The 18672-nt window shown below is 52.8% G+C and overlaps 7 protein-coding genes across 7 annotated transcripts; 6 read left to right on the plus strand and 1 right to left on the minus strand.

Annotated features, from left to right (window-relative positions):
• Window positions 1–78: 78 nt before the first annotated feature.
• On the plus strand, window positions 79–2287 carry Z519_00728 (uncharacterized protein; the record flags this gene model as incomplete). The annotated part of the gene is made up of 4 exons (XM_016758485.1): window positions 79–233; window positions 293–735; window positions 788–1701; window positions 1748–2287. 4 exons carry the CDS (start codon window positions 79–81, stop codon window positions 2285–2287), a joined length of 2052 nt encoding a protein of 683 aa, XP_016625734.1.
• A 1596-nt stretch (window positions 2288–3883) lies between these two features.
• Window positions 3884–4081, plus strand: Z519_00729 (uncharacterized protein; the record flags this gene model as incomplete). Its single annotated transcript, XM_016758486.1, has 1 exon — window positions 3884–4081. The coding sequence occupies one exon, from the start codon at window positions 3884–3886 to the stop codon at window positions 4079–4081; it is 198 nt and encodes a 65-aa protein (XP_016625735.1).
• Window positions 4082–5511: 1430 nt separating this feature from the next.
• Window positions 5512–7998, plus strand: Z519_00730 (uncharacterized protein; the record flags this gene model as incomplete). The annotated part of the gene is made up of 1 exon (XM_016758487.1): window positions 5512–7998. The coding sequence occupies one exon, from the start codon at window positions 5512–5514 to the stop codon at window positions 7996–7998; it is 2487 nt and encodes an 828-aa protein (XP_016625736.1).
• A 1360-nt stretch (window positions 7999–9358) lies between these two features.
• Z519_00731 (uncharacterized protein) lies at window positions 9359–11058 on the minus strand (the record flags this gene model as incomplete). Its single annotated transcript, XM_016758488.1, has 3 exons — window positions 9359–10381; window positions 10431–10913; window positions 10969–11058. 3 exons carry the CDS (start codon window positions 11056–11058, stop codon window positions 9359–9361), a joined length of 1596 nt encoding a protein of 531 aa, XP_016625737.1.
• A 503-nt stretch (window positions 11059–11561) lies between these two features.
• On the plus strand, window positions 11562–15092 carry Z519_00732 (uncharacterized protein; the record flags this gene model as incomplete). Its single annotated transcript, XM_016758489.1, has 1 exon — window positions 11562–15092. The coding sequence occupies one exon, from the start codon at window positions 11562–11564 to the stop codon at window positions 15090–15092; it is 3531 nt and encodes a 1176-aa protein (XP_016625738.1).
• A 321-nt stretch (window positions 15093–15413) lies between these two features.
• On the plus strand, window positions 15414–17465 carry Z519_00733 (uncharacterized protein; the record flags this gene model as incomplete). The annotated part of the gene is made up of 1 exon (XM_016758490.1): window positions 15414–17465. One exon carries the CDS (start codon window positions 15414–15416, stop codon window positions 17463–17465), a length of 2052 nt encoding a protein of 683 aa, XP_016625739.1.
• An 18-nt stretch (window positions 17466–17483) lies between these two features.
• Window positions 17484–18548, plus strand: Z519_00734 (uncharacterized protein; the record flags this gene model as incomplete). The annotated part of the gene is made up of 1 exon (XM_016758491.1): window positions 17484–18548. The coding sequence occupies one exon, from the start codon at window positions 17484–17486 to the stop codon at window positions 18546–18548; it is 1065 nt and encodes a 354-aa protein (XP_016625740.1).
• Between the last annotated feature and the right edge of the window lie 124 nt (window positions 18549–18672).

Consider the following 18672-nt stretch of genomic DNA (forward strand, 5'->3'; position numbering starts at 1 on the left):
ACCGTCTTGCAGGAGGAAGAAAACTCGCTGTCCTGGCGAGAAGCCAGCCTGTTCAAGCTGTGTCCGCCTGAAGCAGCCATGCTCCTATGCGCCTGTGGTCAGAGCGATACGGAGCGGCCGATCGGTATACGATCTGACGCCTTTCCATGTGATACACGTGTGTTAAGTCATTTACAGGAGGAGAGGTTGGCACACCTGGAAGAGAAATTAGATCTCCTGTTGAGTGGTGGCTTGTATGGATGGACAGCCTCCCAGTAATGCTGTGTTCCCAGTGTTCTGACCAGAGCATTAGACCGAGCCATGCCACACGTCCAGAGCAGACACTCGAAGAAACCGCTGATTATTCAGAGAAGTCATACTCGGTGACTCCTCCGGCTCGCGAGCCCAGTTACCCTACTAGCCACCCTTCTTCTACCCTCGAGTTCAACTCCGAGAATGCGAATTTGCGGCCGCGCCCATCCGACATCGCCGTTGGAATCGAGCTGTACTTCAAGTACTGTCACAAGCAACCGATCTGGTGCTTTGGGCCCGAAGAAGTGGGAGATCACAGCTCTCTCCCTGAAGAACTTGCTTGCAGTATCCTCGCCCTAACTTCACGCTTCCCACCCAGATGTGATCAGTTGCGCCGCTATGGCAAGAATGCGAGGAGTTTGATCATGCTTCGTATCGCGAATGGTACGGTGGACCTTGCGACCGTTGAGAGCTTGTGTCTGCTTTCGTACTCCTTTTTTATTGGTGTGAACATCTGGCTCGACTATGGAGCAAACTCTTGCTGACTCCCAGTTAGACGGAAACATGTCCCTCGGCCAATTTCACGTCGGCCTTGCTTTCCAGCTCTGTCGATCCGCTACGCTGGACCTCGAATCCACATACACCGTCGATGACGCGACCACTGAGCGGAAAAAAAGGCTCTTCTGGAGTCTTCAGATACTTGAGCAGTCGTACGGCCGACAACACGGTCTTTTGAGCGTGCCAACAGAGACATGGCGACCATCTTATTCGTCAAGTGGCAGAGGACAGGGTCCGGACAGAGAGATTGACCAAAAGGCCCCGCCTTTGCCCCGGGATGACCTGGGATGTTCAACACCGACTGAGCCAGGAATCTGGAACACAAGTGTCCAGCTAGGATGGGTGTGGAGTCGGGTAAGAAAATACGTGTCGAACTGTGCTCACAATATCTGGAAGGAACCTTGGCGGCACGACTCGATGTATGCCATGGTGCTCTCTGATTTTATGGAGACAGAAAACAGGATACCCATCTGCCACCGATACGACTCGGTCAAATTCTACGAGCGCAAAGTGGAGGAGTTGAAAATCAACCGAGATTATTGGGCCCCGTGGCTGAGGGAGCAGTTCACGTACCATGCGATCCCTACCGTTTTGAATCACCCTTTCCTCTACATCATCGGGGCACAACACAATCCCAACTTGGCAATTCCGAATACGTTTTGGAGGAGATCTTCCGAGCTCGCCCTCTTACACTCTACCTGGATTGTTCGCATGATTGACATGGTCTTGGACAAACAAATGCCGCTGGTCGATCCATTTTTCGGACATGTCGCTGCCATTGCAGCGACCGTGCATCTCTATTATTGCTGTGCCGCCGATTCCAGGTTGAAACATAAATCAAACACGGACTTTGCCAAATGCAGGAGATTTCTGAAAAGCTTTGTACCCTTTTCACCCGCCTGTAAAGCTTTGGTACGTTCTTTCAGTCAGAACAGGTTACCGGGCTGACAGTTTCTAGGACTCTAATCTAGACAAGATGACGCGGATTGCTGCCGGCTCCGAGAGTATGGATGTTGAAGACTGGATGCCTTCCAAGATCTACCTCAGTGTGCCTTTGATGTGGGATATCCTACAGTTCAACTGTATAGCGGATCCTCGCGAGATACCCACTGCCGGCTTACTGGACACCTCCCTCTCACCCGCGGTGCCTCAAAAATACGCGGACGAGAGCTCAACCCTTGAGATTATTGTCGCTACCTCACCAGAAATTTCTGTAAACACCGCTGATGGAGGGCAAGATGCACCAATATTATCGTACAGAGCTCCTGTCTCTTCGGCGCCAGAGTCTGCACAGAAGAATGTCTGCAACGAAATATCTGTTGAGCAAGCAGACAGCCTCACTCTGAACACTACTCCGTGGCTGTGGGCGGACCCTTCGCAATTCGTCGGCATGGGAGACATGGGCTATCACGACTCGCAGCCCGCAATGGGCGATGCTAGGGGCGCGGCATGGTGGGAGGTCGAGAACATTGGTAACGTCATGTTTAATCATTTCTAGCGTGACTTCTCGTTCTTCTTCCAAGACCGGTTCGGAGCATCAAGGTATGCTGTTGATGTCCATCTGCATGATTTTCCGGTGCTAATCCCCAGTGTGACAGTGAGGACAATCTAACGACATTGCTGTCTCACTACCCCAACGTCGACTTTACGCCATCTACATTGCACGCTAGGAGTTTCACGGCGCCAATGACCTAGAAATTACATCGTTGCTGAGGCCAGGCTTTGACAAATTCAAATATCCTTATTCGACAGTCAAGATTCGCTAGACGATTTCACCCTGTATGAAGACTAGCGCAACTTATAAATTATCCATCGAAATAGAGCGGAAAGCATCCTCTGCGGCACCATGTCTGCGTTGGCAATCCCTCATCGAAGTGAGTCAACACCAGGGCCGAAGAGCGTATGGCACTGAACGTACGACATCCCTCAGCATGGCGCATGCAACACGTGTACATTTCTTCGTGGAACCATGTCTGAGAGTGCTGGCGCGGAGCGCACGAGTGCGCGAGGAATGAAAGCGATCAGCAGACATCTGTACACCCTCCTGGGCCATCTCAATCCAGGACTCGGGCCGTATCTGGTGTTGTCGTCTCATCCGGGGTTGCCGCTCTGGGGTATCTGGGGACACCCTTTCCACGAGAAGGTGAAACGGATAAGAGCACCGAAGTTGGTCTAGAAGCGGCTTCTCGGCTCCGTATGCCGAACAAACTATTTGAATCCATGTCAGGAGACTTGCGGCAAGATGGAATCATTCCCAATTGGGAATTGTAGCTTATCTTGCTGCACCGACTCGAGCGGGAAGGCGTGCGATATCAGACATCCTTTTCATCGGTCAGACGACCAATATTTTGCCGTATTTCCGTTGAAATCACTTCGGTATCTATATCCCTTTTCAATCATTGGTGAGAAGCACTACGACGACCTCGTCTAACATATCCAAATGGTTCCCCTACCATGACTGGGCTAATGTGTCCAGGTATAGCGGAAAAAGCGGCATTTTGAAGGATTAACGGACGTGTCAAATTCTAGAGATATGCCTGTCCACGGAAGCTGTTGCGTCGTTGGGCCCGTTTGATGACTTGCTAGAATGAACCGGTATCCTCATTCTCATCGCATGGGATGTTGCTCCTGGGCTGATCCTATATGAATCCCTCATCAATCGCCTCAGGCAAATCCAACCCTCACTTTTTGAAAAGCCAGCCGTTGACGGAATTCGCCAGCCTGTTTCAAGTTGCCCTGGGCAAGGTCGCCCTCTCGCAAGGCTTTCTCGGACGATCTCACTCTATGCGAGCATGAAGGATTGTGCAGCTCCTCTATACTATCAATCAGTTCTTTCCCTGGCATCATATACCAGGCCGCACACAGTTTCTGCTCTCCGGTATCTAATACCGCATTCTCTATACTCCGTGACCCGGACATGCAATTGGAGGCCCATTCAATTGCGACGGCGGACACAGAGGACGATGAAAACATGCCTCCGTCCCATTGAGTTGGATGAATCCACTCTCTGTTGATCAAACGGTTGATTCTCTGCAAAAATTGCCGACACTATCTCGCATTTTTCTTACATCATTCACCATGCACGACAATAAAGATGCCAAAAGACGACAGTATCGTCACCAAGGCTGGTCTTCAACAGGGCCATATCACTGCCGGAATGCAGTCAACTCCGTCCACGACTCAACAGTCGCTAGATCAGCTCATCGTCATCGGTGGCTCTATTGGCTCTGCGGAGCCGCAACCCGTTCTTTGTATGGTCTGGTGCTATGCGGACAGGATCCCAAGGTCCTAACTAAATGCACAAAGCAAGGTATCCCCGTCTATACCTTAGCAGCTGTTCTCGCCTTTCCTTTCCTCCCTTTTTTCCATGTCTCCAACAGGGCATCGATTGATTTGACCTAGCTCATCAACCTTATTACGACCGGTGGGCTCATGGACTACTTGGTCATTTGTATCACGTACGTCTGTTCTACCAGGCGTATCAAGTGCAGGAATTCGACCGGAAGCTATTCCCATAAACCGGTTGGTTTCTACCTTACTAAATTTGTATCGGTGTCGTCGCCACTATTCCTATTTGTCTCTTCTACGGCTACGTTTCCTTCGCCCCTTGGAACGTGGAGTCCCTTTTCCAGAATTATACCATGCACATTGTCGCTCCAATTTTCCACCATTGCTGGAAATTCATTAAACAGACTCATCGGGTCAGGACGGCTGCACGGGGACTTGATCAGGGGGCGGCTTATTGTCGACACGTACGAGGCTGGCTGTATCCATCCCCCTGTCGGGTTCTGGATCGAGGTGAGACAGCCGTTCTCAAAATGCTTTCGGACGAGAGAAAAGAAGAGTGAGGACGATGCAACAAACATTGCTGATTGAATATCATGTATACTTGGGCGGAAATTGGGTCGGAAGCTAGAGTATCGCATCCACTGACCTCCACCCTATGTCGAACGAAATTCTTGGGGACGCTAGAAAACTCATACCACCAAGACCTTGAAGATATGTTGACGGGACCGAGAGAAGAATGCGGTCTCATAACCACAAGGAAAGACAAAAAATTGCTTTATCCGGCATTGGGAATCCAGAACGCTAGGCTGCCCATGATAAAGAGAAAGGGTTGGTCCTCAGATGGGCTCTGTGAGAGTCACTCTGCTAGACCTGTATACAATGAGTTTTTGCCGAGTCTTGATCCATCATTGTTGGAGTACATCAAAATACTCATTCTCGTTGTTCGGACTTGAGAGGAGCATCTCGGCACTGGAACTCGAGTTGCATTGCTAAGGCTAGCGCCCTGCGAGTACACACCTCTTGGGGTGTGCCGGAGCATTCCAGACGAACGCCCTTTGAGAATGAGACAGTGCTGGCGATCCAGTTAGATAACAACCAACGGGTCCAGGCCCAATAGCGCTCCGTCGAGGCGAACAACACGTAAGATGCTGCTGATAAGGCTACGTGTCAGCCCCTTTACAGATCCGGGCCCGGGGGCAGATATTCCGATGCCGATCAGGTGACCGCGGTAGTGGCCGCAATGGTACGATTTCCCCAAATAGGAAAGCACTGTCGAAACAGGGCCTCTTTGCTGCCTTTACTCTAATAAGGGCTTGGAAGGGCCGGCAGTTCTGGTAGTATTTCTCTGGATGCAGATCAAAGAGTCATCAGGAACTACTGCCAGGATCCCCTTCGCGATCCCGAAACATCTCCCTTGCAATGGGGTCTATCACCATGGCGCCCGTGCCACGCATCGCCATCATTGGCGCTGGCATCGTTGGCACAAACCTCGCCGACGAGCTCGTCTCGCGTGGCTGGACCGACATCACCGTCATCGAGCAGGGGCCTCTGGATATGCCTGGCGGGTCGACATCGCATGCCCCGGGCCTGGTGTTCCAGACTAACCCGTCGAAGACAATGACCCAGTTCGCTAAATACACCGTGGACAAGCTGTTGGCCTTGGAAGAGGACGGCCAGAGCTGCTTCAATCAGGTCGGCGGCTTGGAGATAGCAACGACGCCGGCGCGAGTCGAGGAGCTCAAGCGCAAGCACGGCTGGGCCTCGTCCTGGGGCGTGGAAACCCGCCTGCTCAGTACCGAGGAATGTCTTGAAAGATACCCTCTGTTGAACAAGGACCTTGTGCTCGGTGGCCTGTTTATCCCTACTGATGGCCTAGCACTGGCCGCTCGCGCGGTCCAGCTGCTCATTGCACGCACTCGCAAGGCTGGCGTCCGTTACTTGGGTTCCACGCAGGTTACTGGCATCGAGCAAGCTGACGACCGCGTTACCGGCGTGGTGACTCCGGAGGGGACCATACCTGCCGACATCGTCGTCTCTTGCGCGGGTTTCTGGGGCGTTGAGGTGGGAGCCATGGTCGGGCTCTCAGTACCCTTACTGCCACTGGCACACCAATATGCGAAGACGACACCCGTACCAGCACAAGCTGGTCGCAATCCGCTACCAAACGGAGCGAGCCTCCCCATCTTACGCTACCAGGACCAGGACCTCTACTACCGTGAGCATGGCGAACAGTATGGCATTGGCTCTTATGCCCACCGGCCGATCCCTGTCGTTGCCTCAACGTTGCCCCTAGCTTCAAAGAGCGTCGACGAAAAGAACATGCCATCCCGCCTGGAATTCACCCCAGAAGACTTCAAACTGGCATGGGATTTATCTCGAGAGCTCCTACCTGCTTTGAAGGAGAGCGAGATTGCCGATGATTTCAACGGGATCTTCTCATTCACCCCGGACGGCGGTCCTCTCGTTGGACAGTCGCCCACTCTGGACGGATTCTATGTGGCGGAGGCGGTATGGGTGACGCACTCTGCTGGCGTCGCGCGCGCGGTGGCCGAAATCTTAACTGCAGGGCGATCCGAGGTCGATCTGGCTGAATGCGACCTTGGGCGCTTCGAGGAAGTCCAACTCACACCGGCGTATGTCAAGGAGACTTCGCAGCAGAACTTCATCGAAGTCTACGATATCACACACCCACTTCAGCCGAGAGAGTCGCCGCGCCAACTGCGAGTAAGCCCATTTTACGCTCGGCAGCGTGAGCTGGGTGCGTTCTTCCTCGAGAGCGGGGCCTGGGAACGCCCGTTCTGGTATGAGTCGAATGCAAAGCTGATCGAGCAGCTCCCGCCGGAGTGGAAGCCCATCGAGCGGGACGCCTGGTCCGCCCGATACTACTCGCCGGTCGCCGCGGTGGAGGCCTGGAAGACGAGAACAGCGGTCGCCATGTACGACATGACTCCGCTGCGTCGGCTAGAGGTGGCTGGGCCTGGGGCGGTCGATCTGCTGCAGCGACTGACCACGGGTGATGTCTCGAAGAAGCCAGGCGCCGTCACCTATACGCTCCTCCTAGACAATTCTGGAGGTGTTCGAAGCGACATCACTGTGGCTAGACTCGCCCAGGACCTCTTCCAGGTAGGTGTGAACGGCCGCGTGGATCTGATCTACTTCTCTCGGGAGGCCCGCCGGCAGTCGCAGCATGACCCCAGCAGATGGGCGTATGTACGCGAAATCACCGGAGGTACATGCTGCGTCGGGCTCTGGGGTCCGCGGGCGCGCGACGTGATCAGCACGGTCAGCAGTGATGACTTTAGCAACAAGGGGCTACGTTACTTCCGTGTGAAGAGGGCCAGCATCGCGGGCATCCCTGTTATTGCGATGCGGCTGTCGTATGTCGGGGAACTCGGCTGGGAGATCTACACCAGCGCCGACAACGGGCAGCGTCTGTGGGACGCGCTCTGGCAGGCCGGGCAGCAGCACGGAGTCGTCGCGGCAGGGCGCACCGCCTTCAACGCGCTGCGGCTGGAAAAGGGGTACCGGTCCTGGGGCACCGATATGACCACCGAACACGACCCGTACGAGGCCGGCCTGGACTTTGCCGTCAAGGCAGGCAAGCAGGGGTTCGTGGGCCAGGCCGCGCTCGAGGGACGCTCTAAGGAGACGATATCGCGCCACCTGCGCTGCCTCACCGTCGACGACGGCCGCTCCGTCGTGCTGGGCAAGGAACCAGTCTTCCATGACGGGCGCGCCGTCGGGTACGTCACCAGCGCCGCGTTCGGGTACACCATCGGAAAGCCCATCGCATATGCCTGGCTGCCCAGCGCGGTGAACGAGGGCGCCCCCGTCGAAATCGAGTACTTTGGCAAGAGGATCCACGCCACCGTCACCCGCGAACCCCTCTATGACCCGCAAATGAGCCGTCTGCGCGGGTGAAAGGCAAAAGTCGTTTCTCGACCGCTTATTTACCTGGGTCTTTTTGTATCTTTCAAGGCCCTCCCTGTTGGGTCGAGGTATGGAAAAAAAAAAGAAGGAGAACGAACAAGGTTGTTGGAACGACATGAAATGACTGAGCCGGGCCTTCCAATCTTCTGAAAAGGCCGTGCCGTGCCGACCTAGAGGAGACCGAGCTCCTTTCCCTCTTCCTCCCGCAGCGCGTGTCTTGTCTTGTCTTGTCCTGTCCTCTCCCAGATTCAAAAAGGAAAAATAAAATTGCATCGCCTCCCCCTGGTTTCCCCCCCTTAACGGCACGTTTTTATATATCCATTCAAGGCCTTCTGGTATTTTTATTTCGTGGGGGCCGGGGCTTTGGGTTTAGCTTGTGAAGAAAGAAAGAAAGATAGTTACCTTGACTCGGGCAGCGGAACTGTGCGAGGGATATAAGAGACGTGTAGGTGGGATGGATGCGAGAGACGTGATGGATAGGGTGAAACGAGCTGCAAAGTCTATGATATCATGACGACAAAATATACCATATATACACACACACACTTTTTTTTGGACCTCCTTCCTTCGTTGTAGGGGTTTGAAATGGTGAAACCGAAGAAGATGACTAAGGGGAGAAGGGAGAAGGGTGAGAATGGAAGTAAGAATGAAGATGATGGTTCAATAGGGCGTTGAAGACTTAACCTGGCCTTGGTTGGAATCCATCAATCGATCTCAATCGATCACCATATCAAGGGGTGCACTAGTTGTACTATATTATACTGTACCGTTTTGTACTATATTCTATATGATGCTGCGCTATACTATGTTGCTCTCTTATACTGTGCTATACCGTGTTGTGCCACATTGTTCAGGCAGAGGGGCGAACGACAAAACATGAAGAGACAGAGCAACGCTATCAATGATACAGAATGACGTTCGGAATGCCTTTCGATCAGATCAAACTTTTATGAGTCGTTGATTTAGGATCACTTCCTCACAGGTTACCACTACATACCATTGATGCACGCCCCTTTTTCCACCAGTCGCAAGTGTTATTATGTAGACATACAAATAGGGGAGTGATGCTTCAGGTTATGGGTGCTGCAGCCGCTGCTCAAATGAAATCATTCGGGGATCTGAGTCCTCCTCTAGCACCTTTTTCATCCAGCGCAATCAATCCATTAGAACGCCTGCCATCCGAAACCTCACATAAAAATACGGCTTTTTGAGGATATCGACTTTTGAGCTTGCGCTCACAAGGTCAGGGGTCGTGGCTTGTGGCGGCCCAGGAGCGCATGATCCCTGGTACCCATCCAACGCCTCGAGCATGCGCAACCTTCGTCCATCCTCTGCCCCCAGCATCTGGCACTCATTTCACAGCCAGGCACTTGATGTCGAAGGTCAACTTGCTGTTTTTGGGTATCCCGGGCAGAGCCTTGTTCCCATATGCCAGATGCGCCGGGATGGTCAGTCTCCGTTCTCCTCCAACCTGAATCCCCTGAAGACCAATGTCCCATCCCTTGATCACCTCGCCGGCACCGAGCTTGAAGCTGAATGGCTTGCCGGACTTGTTGCTGTCGAAGACCTTGCCATTGTCGAGTTTGCCAATGTAGCGCATCTCCAGACGTGCGCCCTTCTTCGCAGCAGGGCCGCTGCCGATCTTGCGGTCGTCGACAGTAACGCCTTGAACTTCTTTCACGCCCAGAGTGGCAGCGCCGCTACCTGACTTCTCCTTACTGTCGGATTTGGCAGACGCAGGAGGCGTCGTGGACGGAGTCGGTCCCTGCTCCAGGTTCTTTGCGAATTGGACCTTCTTCTCAGAGCTGCCATTGCTTTGCGCCGCTTCCTTTTTGGCCTCTCCTACGGTGGCTTCGACTGCAACAGCTTCGCCATCGTTCTTCTTGAGTTTCTTGAGACGCTTCTTCTCGGCCTTGCTGAGTTTCTCCGGTGCGCCGCCGTTTGTAGCTGGGGTTGGTCCTGCTGCCTTGGGTTCTTCCTTCTTGAGCGACTTGGCCAACATGTCGTCCAGATTGTCTTCGTCCTCCTCGTCATCGTCATCTGAGGCACGACGTTTGTTCTTGCCTTTTCCAGTCGGGTTGATGGCCTTAAGGGCGTTCACATCGTCCTCTTCGTCGATTTCTGTGATGCGAGGGTCCGCGAGGTCATCAAGAGCGTCAGAGTCTTCGTCGGCGTCCTCGAGGGCAGCGAGTTCGTCCTCGTCTGGGGACAAGTCATAGTCTTCCTCCTCATCTTCTTCATCGTAGAGAGAGCCTGCGCCGTCGTCTTGAGGAATGACATAGTTGCCGGTGAGATAGACAGTGTATGCGCCCGAAACCTTGAAGAAAACCTTCTCGCCTTCTCCAACAACGAAGTCCAAGGTTTGCTGGTAGTTCTATTGATAGGATTAGACAAGAAATCACAACTGAACGGAAAGCACTAACCTTCTCGGGGTCGAGAGTGCAGACGACCACCTCATCCATCTCAAGAGCCTCGTCGTCTTCATCCTCCTCCTCATCGTCGCCATCCTCCCCGTCCAGGGCTTTTGCTTTACCTTTTCCTTTGGCGCTCTTCATGAGCTTGGACAATCTCGCGATGGCTGCTGCATCGTCCTCGTCGTCATCTTCATCATCTTCGTCATCCATGTCTTCATCATCATCTTCACTGTCACCGGCTGCCTTGGCTTTGGACTTCTTCTCACTTGGTCCGCCATTCACTTCTTCGTCGATGTCCTCATCATCTTCCTCGTCGTCGTCGTCGTCCAGACCAGGAAGGTAGTCCTCATCGTCCTCAAAATCGTCATCCTCATCAAGCAGACCGGCTGGAACGCGGATCAATTTGAGAGTTGCTCGTGGAGGGCGTTTGTCGTCAGGATCTTCGAGCTCGGGTTCAGCACTGGGATCAATGGCGGCCATGGTCAGACGAAACTGTGCAGAATCGTTAGCATGGATCCTCGGTCATTCCAATGAGGATATAACATACCATGGCAGCAAATGCGGGAACCGCGGGAACCATGATGTCGCCTGGAGGGACTTTCATGGCGTAGACCGCCACAGGTTGAAGGCCTGACATGCTGGTGGCACTTTCTGCAGTGTCTCAAGGAAGAGACGCTGTTATGGTAACTCTAGGATAGGCTGCTTCCGTAGAAAGGGTATGGTAGAGTGGATGCCAAGTTGTGAGACTGCAGTTTGAGCGCAGAAAGAAAATTGAAAAAGTGAAAACGAGCTCTACAATAATTGGAGAGATTTGGAGTTGCGCTGCCTCAGAAACGAGATGCGAGCCAAGCCATAAATCCTTGCTTATCGATAAGGCAAGAAAGGCTCTCGGGCTGCAAAGAGTGGCACCGGTGGCACCGGGGGCGCCAGTGGACCCCCCCGGCCACCTGTCTGCCTGTGCCTTGCTGCGCCCGGCAGCCTGTCGCGTTTCTCCTCACGCGCCAGATCTCCCACTCGCACCTTGGGCAACTGACTGTATCATTCTTCTCCATCAACACCCATCTCAAGTCCAAAGACGCGACCGCACGGCGGCGATGCTCCAGAGGACCATTTCGCAACGATGACATCTCCTATCCCCCCATGGGCTCCAGACTAGAAAAGAACTCCACCCTGGTGCGGAAGCGGATTGAGGGCCACACCTTCAGCGACGAGCAAGGCGAGGAATATGAAGCCTCCAAGTTTGGCGGTTTTGCCGATTACATGCGGAGGAAGAAGATCAAACTACAGAATCTAGATGTCGAAATTCGCGCCAATTCGTCGGAAAAGCCTCCCATCTTCCGCGGCGTTGTTGCCCATGTCAATGGCTACACCCAACCTTCTCTAAGCGATCTCCACACCCTCGTTGTTTCTCATGGCGGCGGCTTCCTCCAATATCTTGATGGCAAGACTGCTGTCACCCACGTCATTGCAAGTCATCTGACTCCTAAGAAAACGGTTGAGTTTGCACGATACCGCATTGTGAAACCAGCCTGGGTGGTTGATAGTGTGAAAGCGGGAAAGCTGTTATCCTGGGATGCCTATAGACTGGTCGACGAAGGCGTTGCCCAAAAAGTGTTGAGCTTTGAGAGTGGTCGATTTATCAGCCAGGTCAACACTCAACAGAGCAGATACAAGGATCAGACCGAGACAAGTGTGTATATGTCTCAATCCCCCGAGATGGGGCGATGTACAAGTCAAAAAGTTGGAGAGAACACACAGCCCCGGGAGCCAGATGAGCCCGCCTTTGACCAAGAAGCCGACCTTGCGATGCTTGCGGCGGGAGAAGCACCGAAGATGGGTGATGTTAACCAACCCGGGGCACCATTCGATGTCGATAATGGCCATGATATTTCCACGTGTGACAAGCCCGATCCTCAGCCGAAGCCACCTGAGCAGGGTCAACCAGAAGACTCCTCGCTGAATGACTCGCCGAAGCCTCAGAAGCGCCAATTAACGGCAGAAGAGCACAACGCCGTTCTCCTCTCCAATCCTCACATGGCCAAATCGAGCACTGCAAATCCCGACTTCATTAACCAATACTATCGCGAATCCAGGTTGCATCACTTGTCTACCTGGAAAGCGGATTTAAAAGTCCAGTTGCAGGCACGCACTCAGGAGAAACTGTCCTCTCAGAAAAGGAGACTCCGAAGACTACCAGGTGCAAGGAGATACATTATGCATGTCGATTTTGACAGCTTCTTTGCTGCTGTCTCTCTGCGCAAACACCCCCACTTGGTTGACAAACCCGTGGTGATTGCGCATGGTAGTGGACCAGGATCCGAGATTGCGAGTTGCAACTACCCTGCTAGAAAATACGGTATCAAGAACGGCATGTGGATGAAATCTGCGCTAAGTATGTGCCCAGAGCTTAAGATCTTGCCCTATGACTACAAGGCGTATGAAGACGCCAGCCGTCAGTTTTACGACTCTATCCTGGCAATCGATGGTGTGGTCCAGAGCATAAGTATTGACGAGGCCTTGCTGGACGTTAGTGAGCAGTGCATTGAGGTCGGTGGATCCGATGGAAGAGCCTTGTCAGAGGGGTCTCTATACCGCGAACAAGAAGCCGCCCAGCGTCTTGCACAAGGGTTACGTGCCTCGGTGAAAGAAAAGACAGGCTGTGAGGTCTCGGTAGGCATTGGAGGAAATATACTGCTCGCCAAGGTTGCTCTGCGGAAGGCCAAACCTGCCGGGCAACATCTGATTAAGCCAGAGGAAGTTCTGGATTTTATTGGGGAACTGACGGTCACGGATCTGCCCGGTGTTGCGTGGAGTATTGGGAACAAGCTAGAGGAAATCGGGATCAAATATGTCAAGGATATCAGAGCCCGCACCAAAGAGAAACTCATCGCCACCTTGGGACCGAAGACTGGCGAGAAGATATGGGATTACTCTCGGGGGATTGACAGACAGGAAGTGGGCGATCAGGTGGTCCGAAAGTCGGTCTCCGCCGAAATCAACTGGGGCATCCGGTTCATCAATCAACAACAAGCAGAAGAGTTTGTCCAAAGTCTCTGCGAGGAGCTGTCACGCCGGCTTCTGGATCAACTGGTCAAAGGAAGGCAACTGACTATGAAGATCATGCGAAAAGCGGCAGATGCTGGTCTAGATCCCCCGAAGAATTTGGGTCATGGCAAGTGTGATACTTTCAACAAGAGTGTCATGCTCGGGGTGGCCACAAACGATGGAGCTATTTTGGGAAAGGAAGCGATTTCCATTTTACGAGGCTACGGTTTCCCTCCTGGAGAACTACGAGGCCTGGGCGTACAGATGCAGAAACTGGAGCCGCTCAAGCCGTCCATTGCCAGCATAGACGGGTTCATGGATGGTGGTCAGCGAAGGCTTCAGTTCAAGAAGCCCGACACACAAACATCAACATCCCCTGGGATGCCAGGCCAGGACAGAACAAGCCCACTCCCAAAACGGACACCAGAATCCAAGGAGACGACGGACTCCATCGAGGAAGTGCCGACTCCCGAGAAGCCTAGACCGAGAGAACTCATTTCCGGTGCTGTTGACGCAGTTGTCACAGCTGGCGAAGAGGATTCCACTCAGAAGCCTCTAAATATTAGCGGCACACAGTTCATTCTTCCTTCTCAGATTGATCCGACCGTGCTAGCAGAGCTACCTGCGGATATCAGGAACAAACTTGCGCCCAAACGAAGGAGCATTTTGGACATCATGAGTGCTCCAACTCGTGCAGCGTCACCCTCCAACGAGGCTCTATCGCGATCGGTCTCGCCTTTCGCGAATGACAATCAGGCTGTGTTACCCAGCCAGAGCCAGCTTGATCCCGAAACACTCGCAGCTCTTCCTCCAGATGTCAGGGATGAAGTGCTGGCCCAGTATAAACATCAAGACAAAAGAGAAAGACCACCAGCACTTCAAAGTGTGCTGCCTCAATCACCTCACAAACCTAGGATGTTGGGTCCGTCAAAGAAGCTGGTTGTGACGCCGGCCAAGAAGCAGAAGACGACAACCTTGTTCAGCAAGTCTGGCTCGAAGCGAGGTGGCGATTCGTCTTCGACTCTCACACAGTCTAATTTCGTATCCATGCCCGGGACGAATTCGGACCAACCACAGCCGAATCCCTACATCTCTGAAGAAATATCCGAGTCTTTCCTCAATGAGCTGCCCGAAGACATCCGCTTGGAAATTCTCACAGAACAGAAGAGAAATCGGATGAAGTCCAAATCTGGCCTGAACTTCGACATTGGCAGGAAAAAGCCCAAAACGACTACTCAGTCAGAAGCTGTAGCACGAGGTCAACAGAAACTCCAATTAGCAAAGCAGCCAGAGAAGCCAACTTTTACTTCCCAGAAGCTGAGCTCATTGCCCGAGTTGCGGGATGCCATCTCAGCTTGGGTGAGAGAGCTCTCCGTGGATGGTGAAGAACCCGATATGGAGGATGTGGCCGCACTCTCTGAGTATCTGAGCAAGGTCGTCTCTGTTGAGCGGGACATGGCCAAGGCCGTCGCTGTGGTCAATTGGCTTGGATTGGTGATAGAGTATGAGAACTTCGGCAGTGGAGAGACCCGTGCGTCGTGGGAGAAGGCGCTGACATTTCTGAAAAGAGAGGTGCAGAAAGCTATCCTGAATAGGGGCCTGCCGCCGGTGGTGTTTGAATTCTAAACGACTCTTTCTTCAGATCAACAGAACTCTCAGACGAGTCGCCAACAATCGCGGGCAACGTGTTCCAATGTCATCTCATTTTCCACACGCTCCTGCCTCATGTTGTTGAAGAAGTCAAGGTAGGTGCATTGGCCTGCCCTCTTTGAAAATGAACTCCGCTATCCTACCTCTCTTTTTGAACTCCCTTTCTTTGCTCATCCAACAAATACCATCCCCATTAGCTTTCGCTTTGATCTTACTTGCATTCCCATTGCTCTTATACGTATATCACCCACAGGAAGCAGCAGGTAATTCTGGCCTTCAATCTTCCTCATCCGCACCATGACACTCATCTCGGCTTTGAGTCGCAAACGACGGCCATCCTCCCCTCCTCCGCATCCCAGTTCGGCACGCTGGGCCAACCAGCCGCTCTCCAAGATACCAAAGCTCAATCATCTCTTCGATGGGACGGGCTCGCGATCGATGGAATCTACTAGCACCGGACGGTCAAAGCTCAGCGTGAAGAGCCAGTTCAAGAGAGGGGTCTCCAGCATCAAAACCGTCCTGGGCATCGGGGATAGGTGCAGTGACAGCAGTGTCCAGCACCGTACTGAATCCATGTTTCCATTGACCCAGGGCACCCAATCTGTATACTTACTTGCCAATGACTCAAATACGACAACGATCCATCAACCTCTCAGGATCCGACTGACCGCAATTGCTGATGACTCGGAAGATGATCGGGACACATCAGCCTCATCGACTGTTAAGAGCGCCCCGATTACCCGGGGGCCACATGGAAACCCTGAGAATGGCGACTACACTCCATATGATTCTCTAGGCACTACTGAAAATGGCAAGGAGATCTCACAAAGTCAATCCGCCCCTGGGCTTCAGCACCGCATAAGCCAAAAGTTTCAACAGGCATTTGGCAATGGGAACTCGACCGTTGTCAAGAGGGCAGATCGGCGCTCGAGGCCCAGCGTTCAGACGCTGTTATGGGAATCAGCCATGGCGAATTCTACACCATTCTCCTCTATTCCTTCCACACTGAACAGCGGCACCATTTCACCAATCGATCGGAATACATCGACTCCGCCGAGTTCCGACCCTGTAACTCCCCTGTCAATTATCCACCGTGGAAGCATGGATTTAACAGACATCGACCGCCTGACGTTTACGGGAGAGGGCCGATTGCTAAGTCCTATCCCCGAAGGCATCAGCTCTCCTTGCCTTACCATCAAGACAGTTGAGGCCGCAGCCACAGCAAAAATGTATTTTGAGCTTCACTTCAACTCATTGTTCCATGGCACCTCCCCAAGAATAATCCGCCGTAGAGAGCTGGAAAAGCGACTGCGTGGCCTCCACTTGCCTGCCGATATTCGGGGTCGAGTTCGGGCAGCATGGGAGATGGCTAAGAGCGAGAATCTCCGGCAACGTCGAGTCCTGAAAAATACAACAAACCAAGCCAAAGCAAGCCAAGGAGTCAGTGTTGGTGGCTTTGAAGTAATCAGCATCCTCGGAAAAGGGAGCTTTGGGGTCGTCCGACTGGTCAAGGCGAAAGGCAGCCAGGATGGGTTGCATAAACCTGAAGCCAAGGGTCTCGACAAAATGCTGCTCAGCGCACCTTCTCGGGCCAGCCTGAAGTCTTCTAGCAGGGTGCTGTCTGGGGGTCTTTTGAACAAAAGCGGGGATCCCACCAAGGCAAGGAAGGAAGTCTACGCAATGAAGGTCATTCGCAAGTCAGATATGATCCGAAATGGACAAGAAGGACATCTGCGAGCCGAGCGTGATTTCCTTGTTGCGGCAGAGGGCTCGAAATGGGTCATTCCGCTGATTGCGGCCTTCCAGGACCGGAAACACCTGTACCTTGTCATGGAGTACTGCATCGGGGGGGATTTTCTCGGTCTGCTCATCCGGAAGAATGTTCTGAGTGAAGAGTTCACAAAATTCTATATTGCAGAAATGATTCTCTGCGTCGAAGAAGCACATCGCATGAAGTGGATTCACCGAGATGTGAAACCAGACAATTTTCTTATCGCGTTCGATGGCCATCTCAAGATATCCGATTTTGGCCTGGCTTTTGATGGAGACTGGTCTCACGACCAACGATTTTATCAAAAGAATCGTCACTCACTCTTGGATGAACTGGGGATTAGCGTCGACGGCGACGAACAGGACAAACAAGAGAAAGAAGCTCAGTCACACCATACAACAAGGAAACATGGAAAGGATGATTCGATGTACAAGGAAGATCCCACCCTGGGAGAGCCAATCTTGGATTGGCGCAACCGGTCACAACGTCGACGCTTAGCCCGATCAGTCGTTGGCACTTCGCAGTATATGGCTCCCGAAGTCATTCGCGGCGAGATGTACGACGGACGATGCGACTAGTGGAGCATCGCAATCATCATGTATGAATGCCTTTACGGTTTCACTCCGTTTGCCTGCGACGACCGCCATCAAACTAAGCTCAAAATCCTTCAGCACAAGAGAACGCTGGTATTTCCGCCTCAGGAGGCTTTACGTGAACCAAGCATGGAAGCATTGGACCTCATGACGAAAATCCTCGTGGAGAAGGAGAAACGGCTCTGCAGTCATCAGTATGAGCTCAATGACTTCACCAGAAAAATTGTTGGCGGTAGGCTTGTTCGCTGCGTTGCTGACAAGACTCATCAAAACTACCAAGGATATTTTGTTTATCCTGATGATGCAGAAGATATCAAGCGCCATGCCTTTTTTGCGGGTGTCGAGTGGGACACCATCTACCAGCGACGTCCACCGTATCTGCCTCGTGTCAGAGACTGGGAAGACACCAAGTACTTTGATGATGAAGATCCGATCTCTGACATTGATTCTGCGACAACACTGGTTGAAGTTGGACTTGACGTTGGAGGAGAAATTGCTGTTCAAGATCCAAAGCGCAAACCTACTCAAGTAAGCCACCATCAAGCAGAAGGGCAGAACATTGTGCCATCTACAGCCCTAAATCTTGTTCCTCCCCAGGACTGTTTTGTGCCTGGTCTCAACCCTGCTGAAGCGAAACACGCCAATAGCCTCAAAAATCCTCTCATGCAACCACGGGTGAACGGAAGCCCAACTACCGGAGCGACGCTTGTTGGAACCGGACTTCATATTGACGGCTCTCCAGCGACGGCCAGCACCGAGAACGTCAAGCCGAAGGCCAAGAAGAAGGAAAAGAAGAGGCCTAGAGACATCATCCTGCGAGACCCTATCGTGGGCCCACCAGCTCTGGAGACTCGGAAGTTGAGCGCCTTTCTGGGATACGAGTATCGTCAGCCGGTAATGCCCCAGGATATTGTCGAAAAAGTGATTGCGGAAGAAATGGAGGGACACAGAATCAAAAACTGCCGGCAACGACGTGATCAGCACGATCCTGACCTAACGTACGAGAGACGGGTATTCACCGACGCCGGGGGGCAATTGTCAACCCGCTATCGGGCTGGGCTGATGTGAGCGTTCAGCCGATTTTCTCTGGTACTGGGGATGATGATGGAGCTGATCAAGCTAACGGGGCTATTCCACTTGTGCGGATTCAGCATCCCTCTATTCGGTGGACGGTGAGCGACCTTGAGAAGAA

This window comes from Cladophialophora bantiana (genome assembly GCF_000835475.1).
Source record: "Cladophialophora bantiana CBS 173.52 unplaced genomic scaffold supercont1.1, whole genome shotgun sequence".
Lineage (NCBI taxonomy): Eukaryota > Fungi > Ascomycota > Eurotiomycetes > Chaetothyriales > Herpotrichiellaceae > Cladophialophora > Cladophialophora bantiana.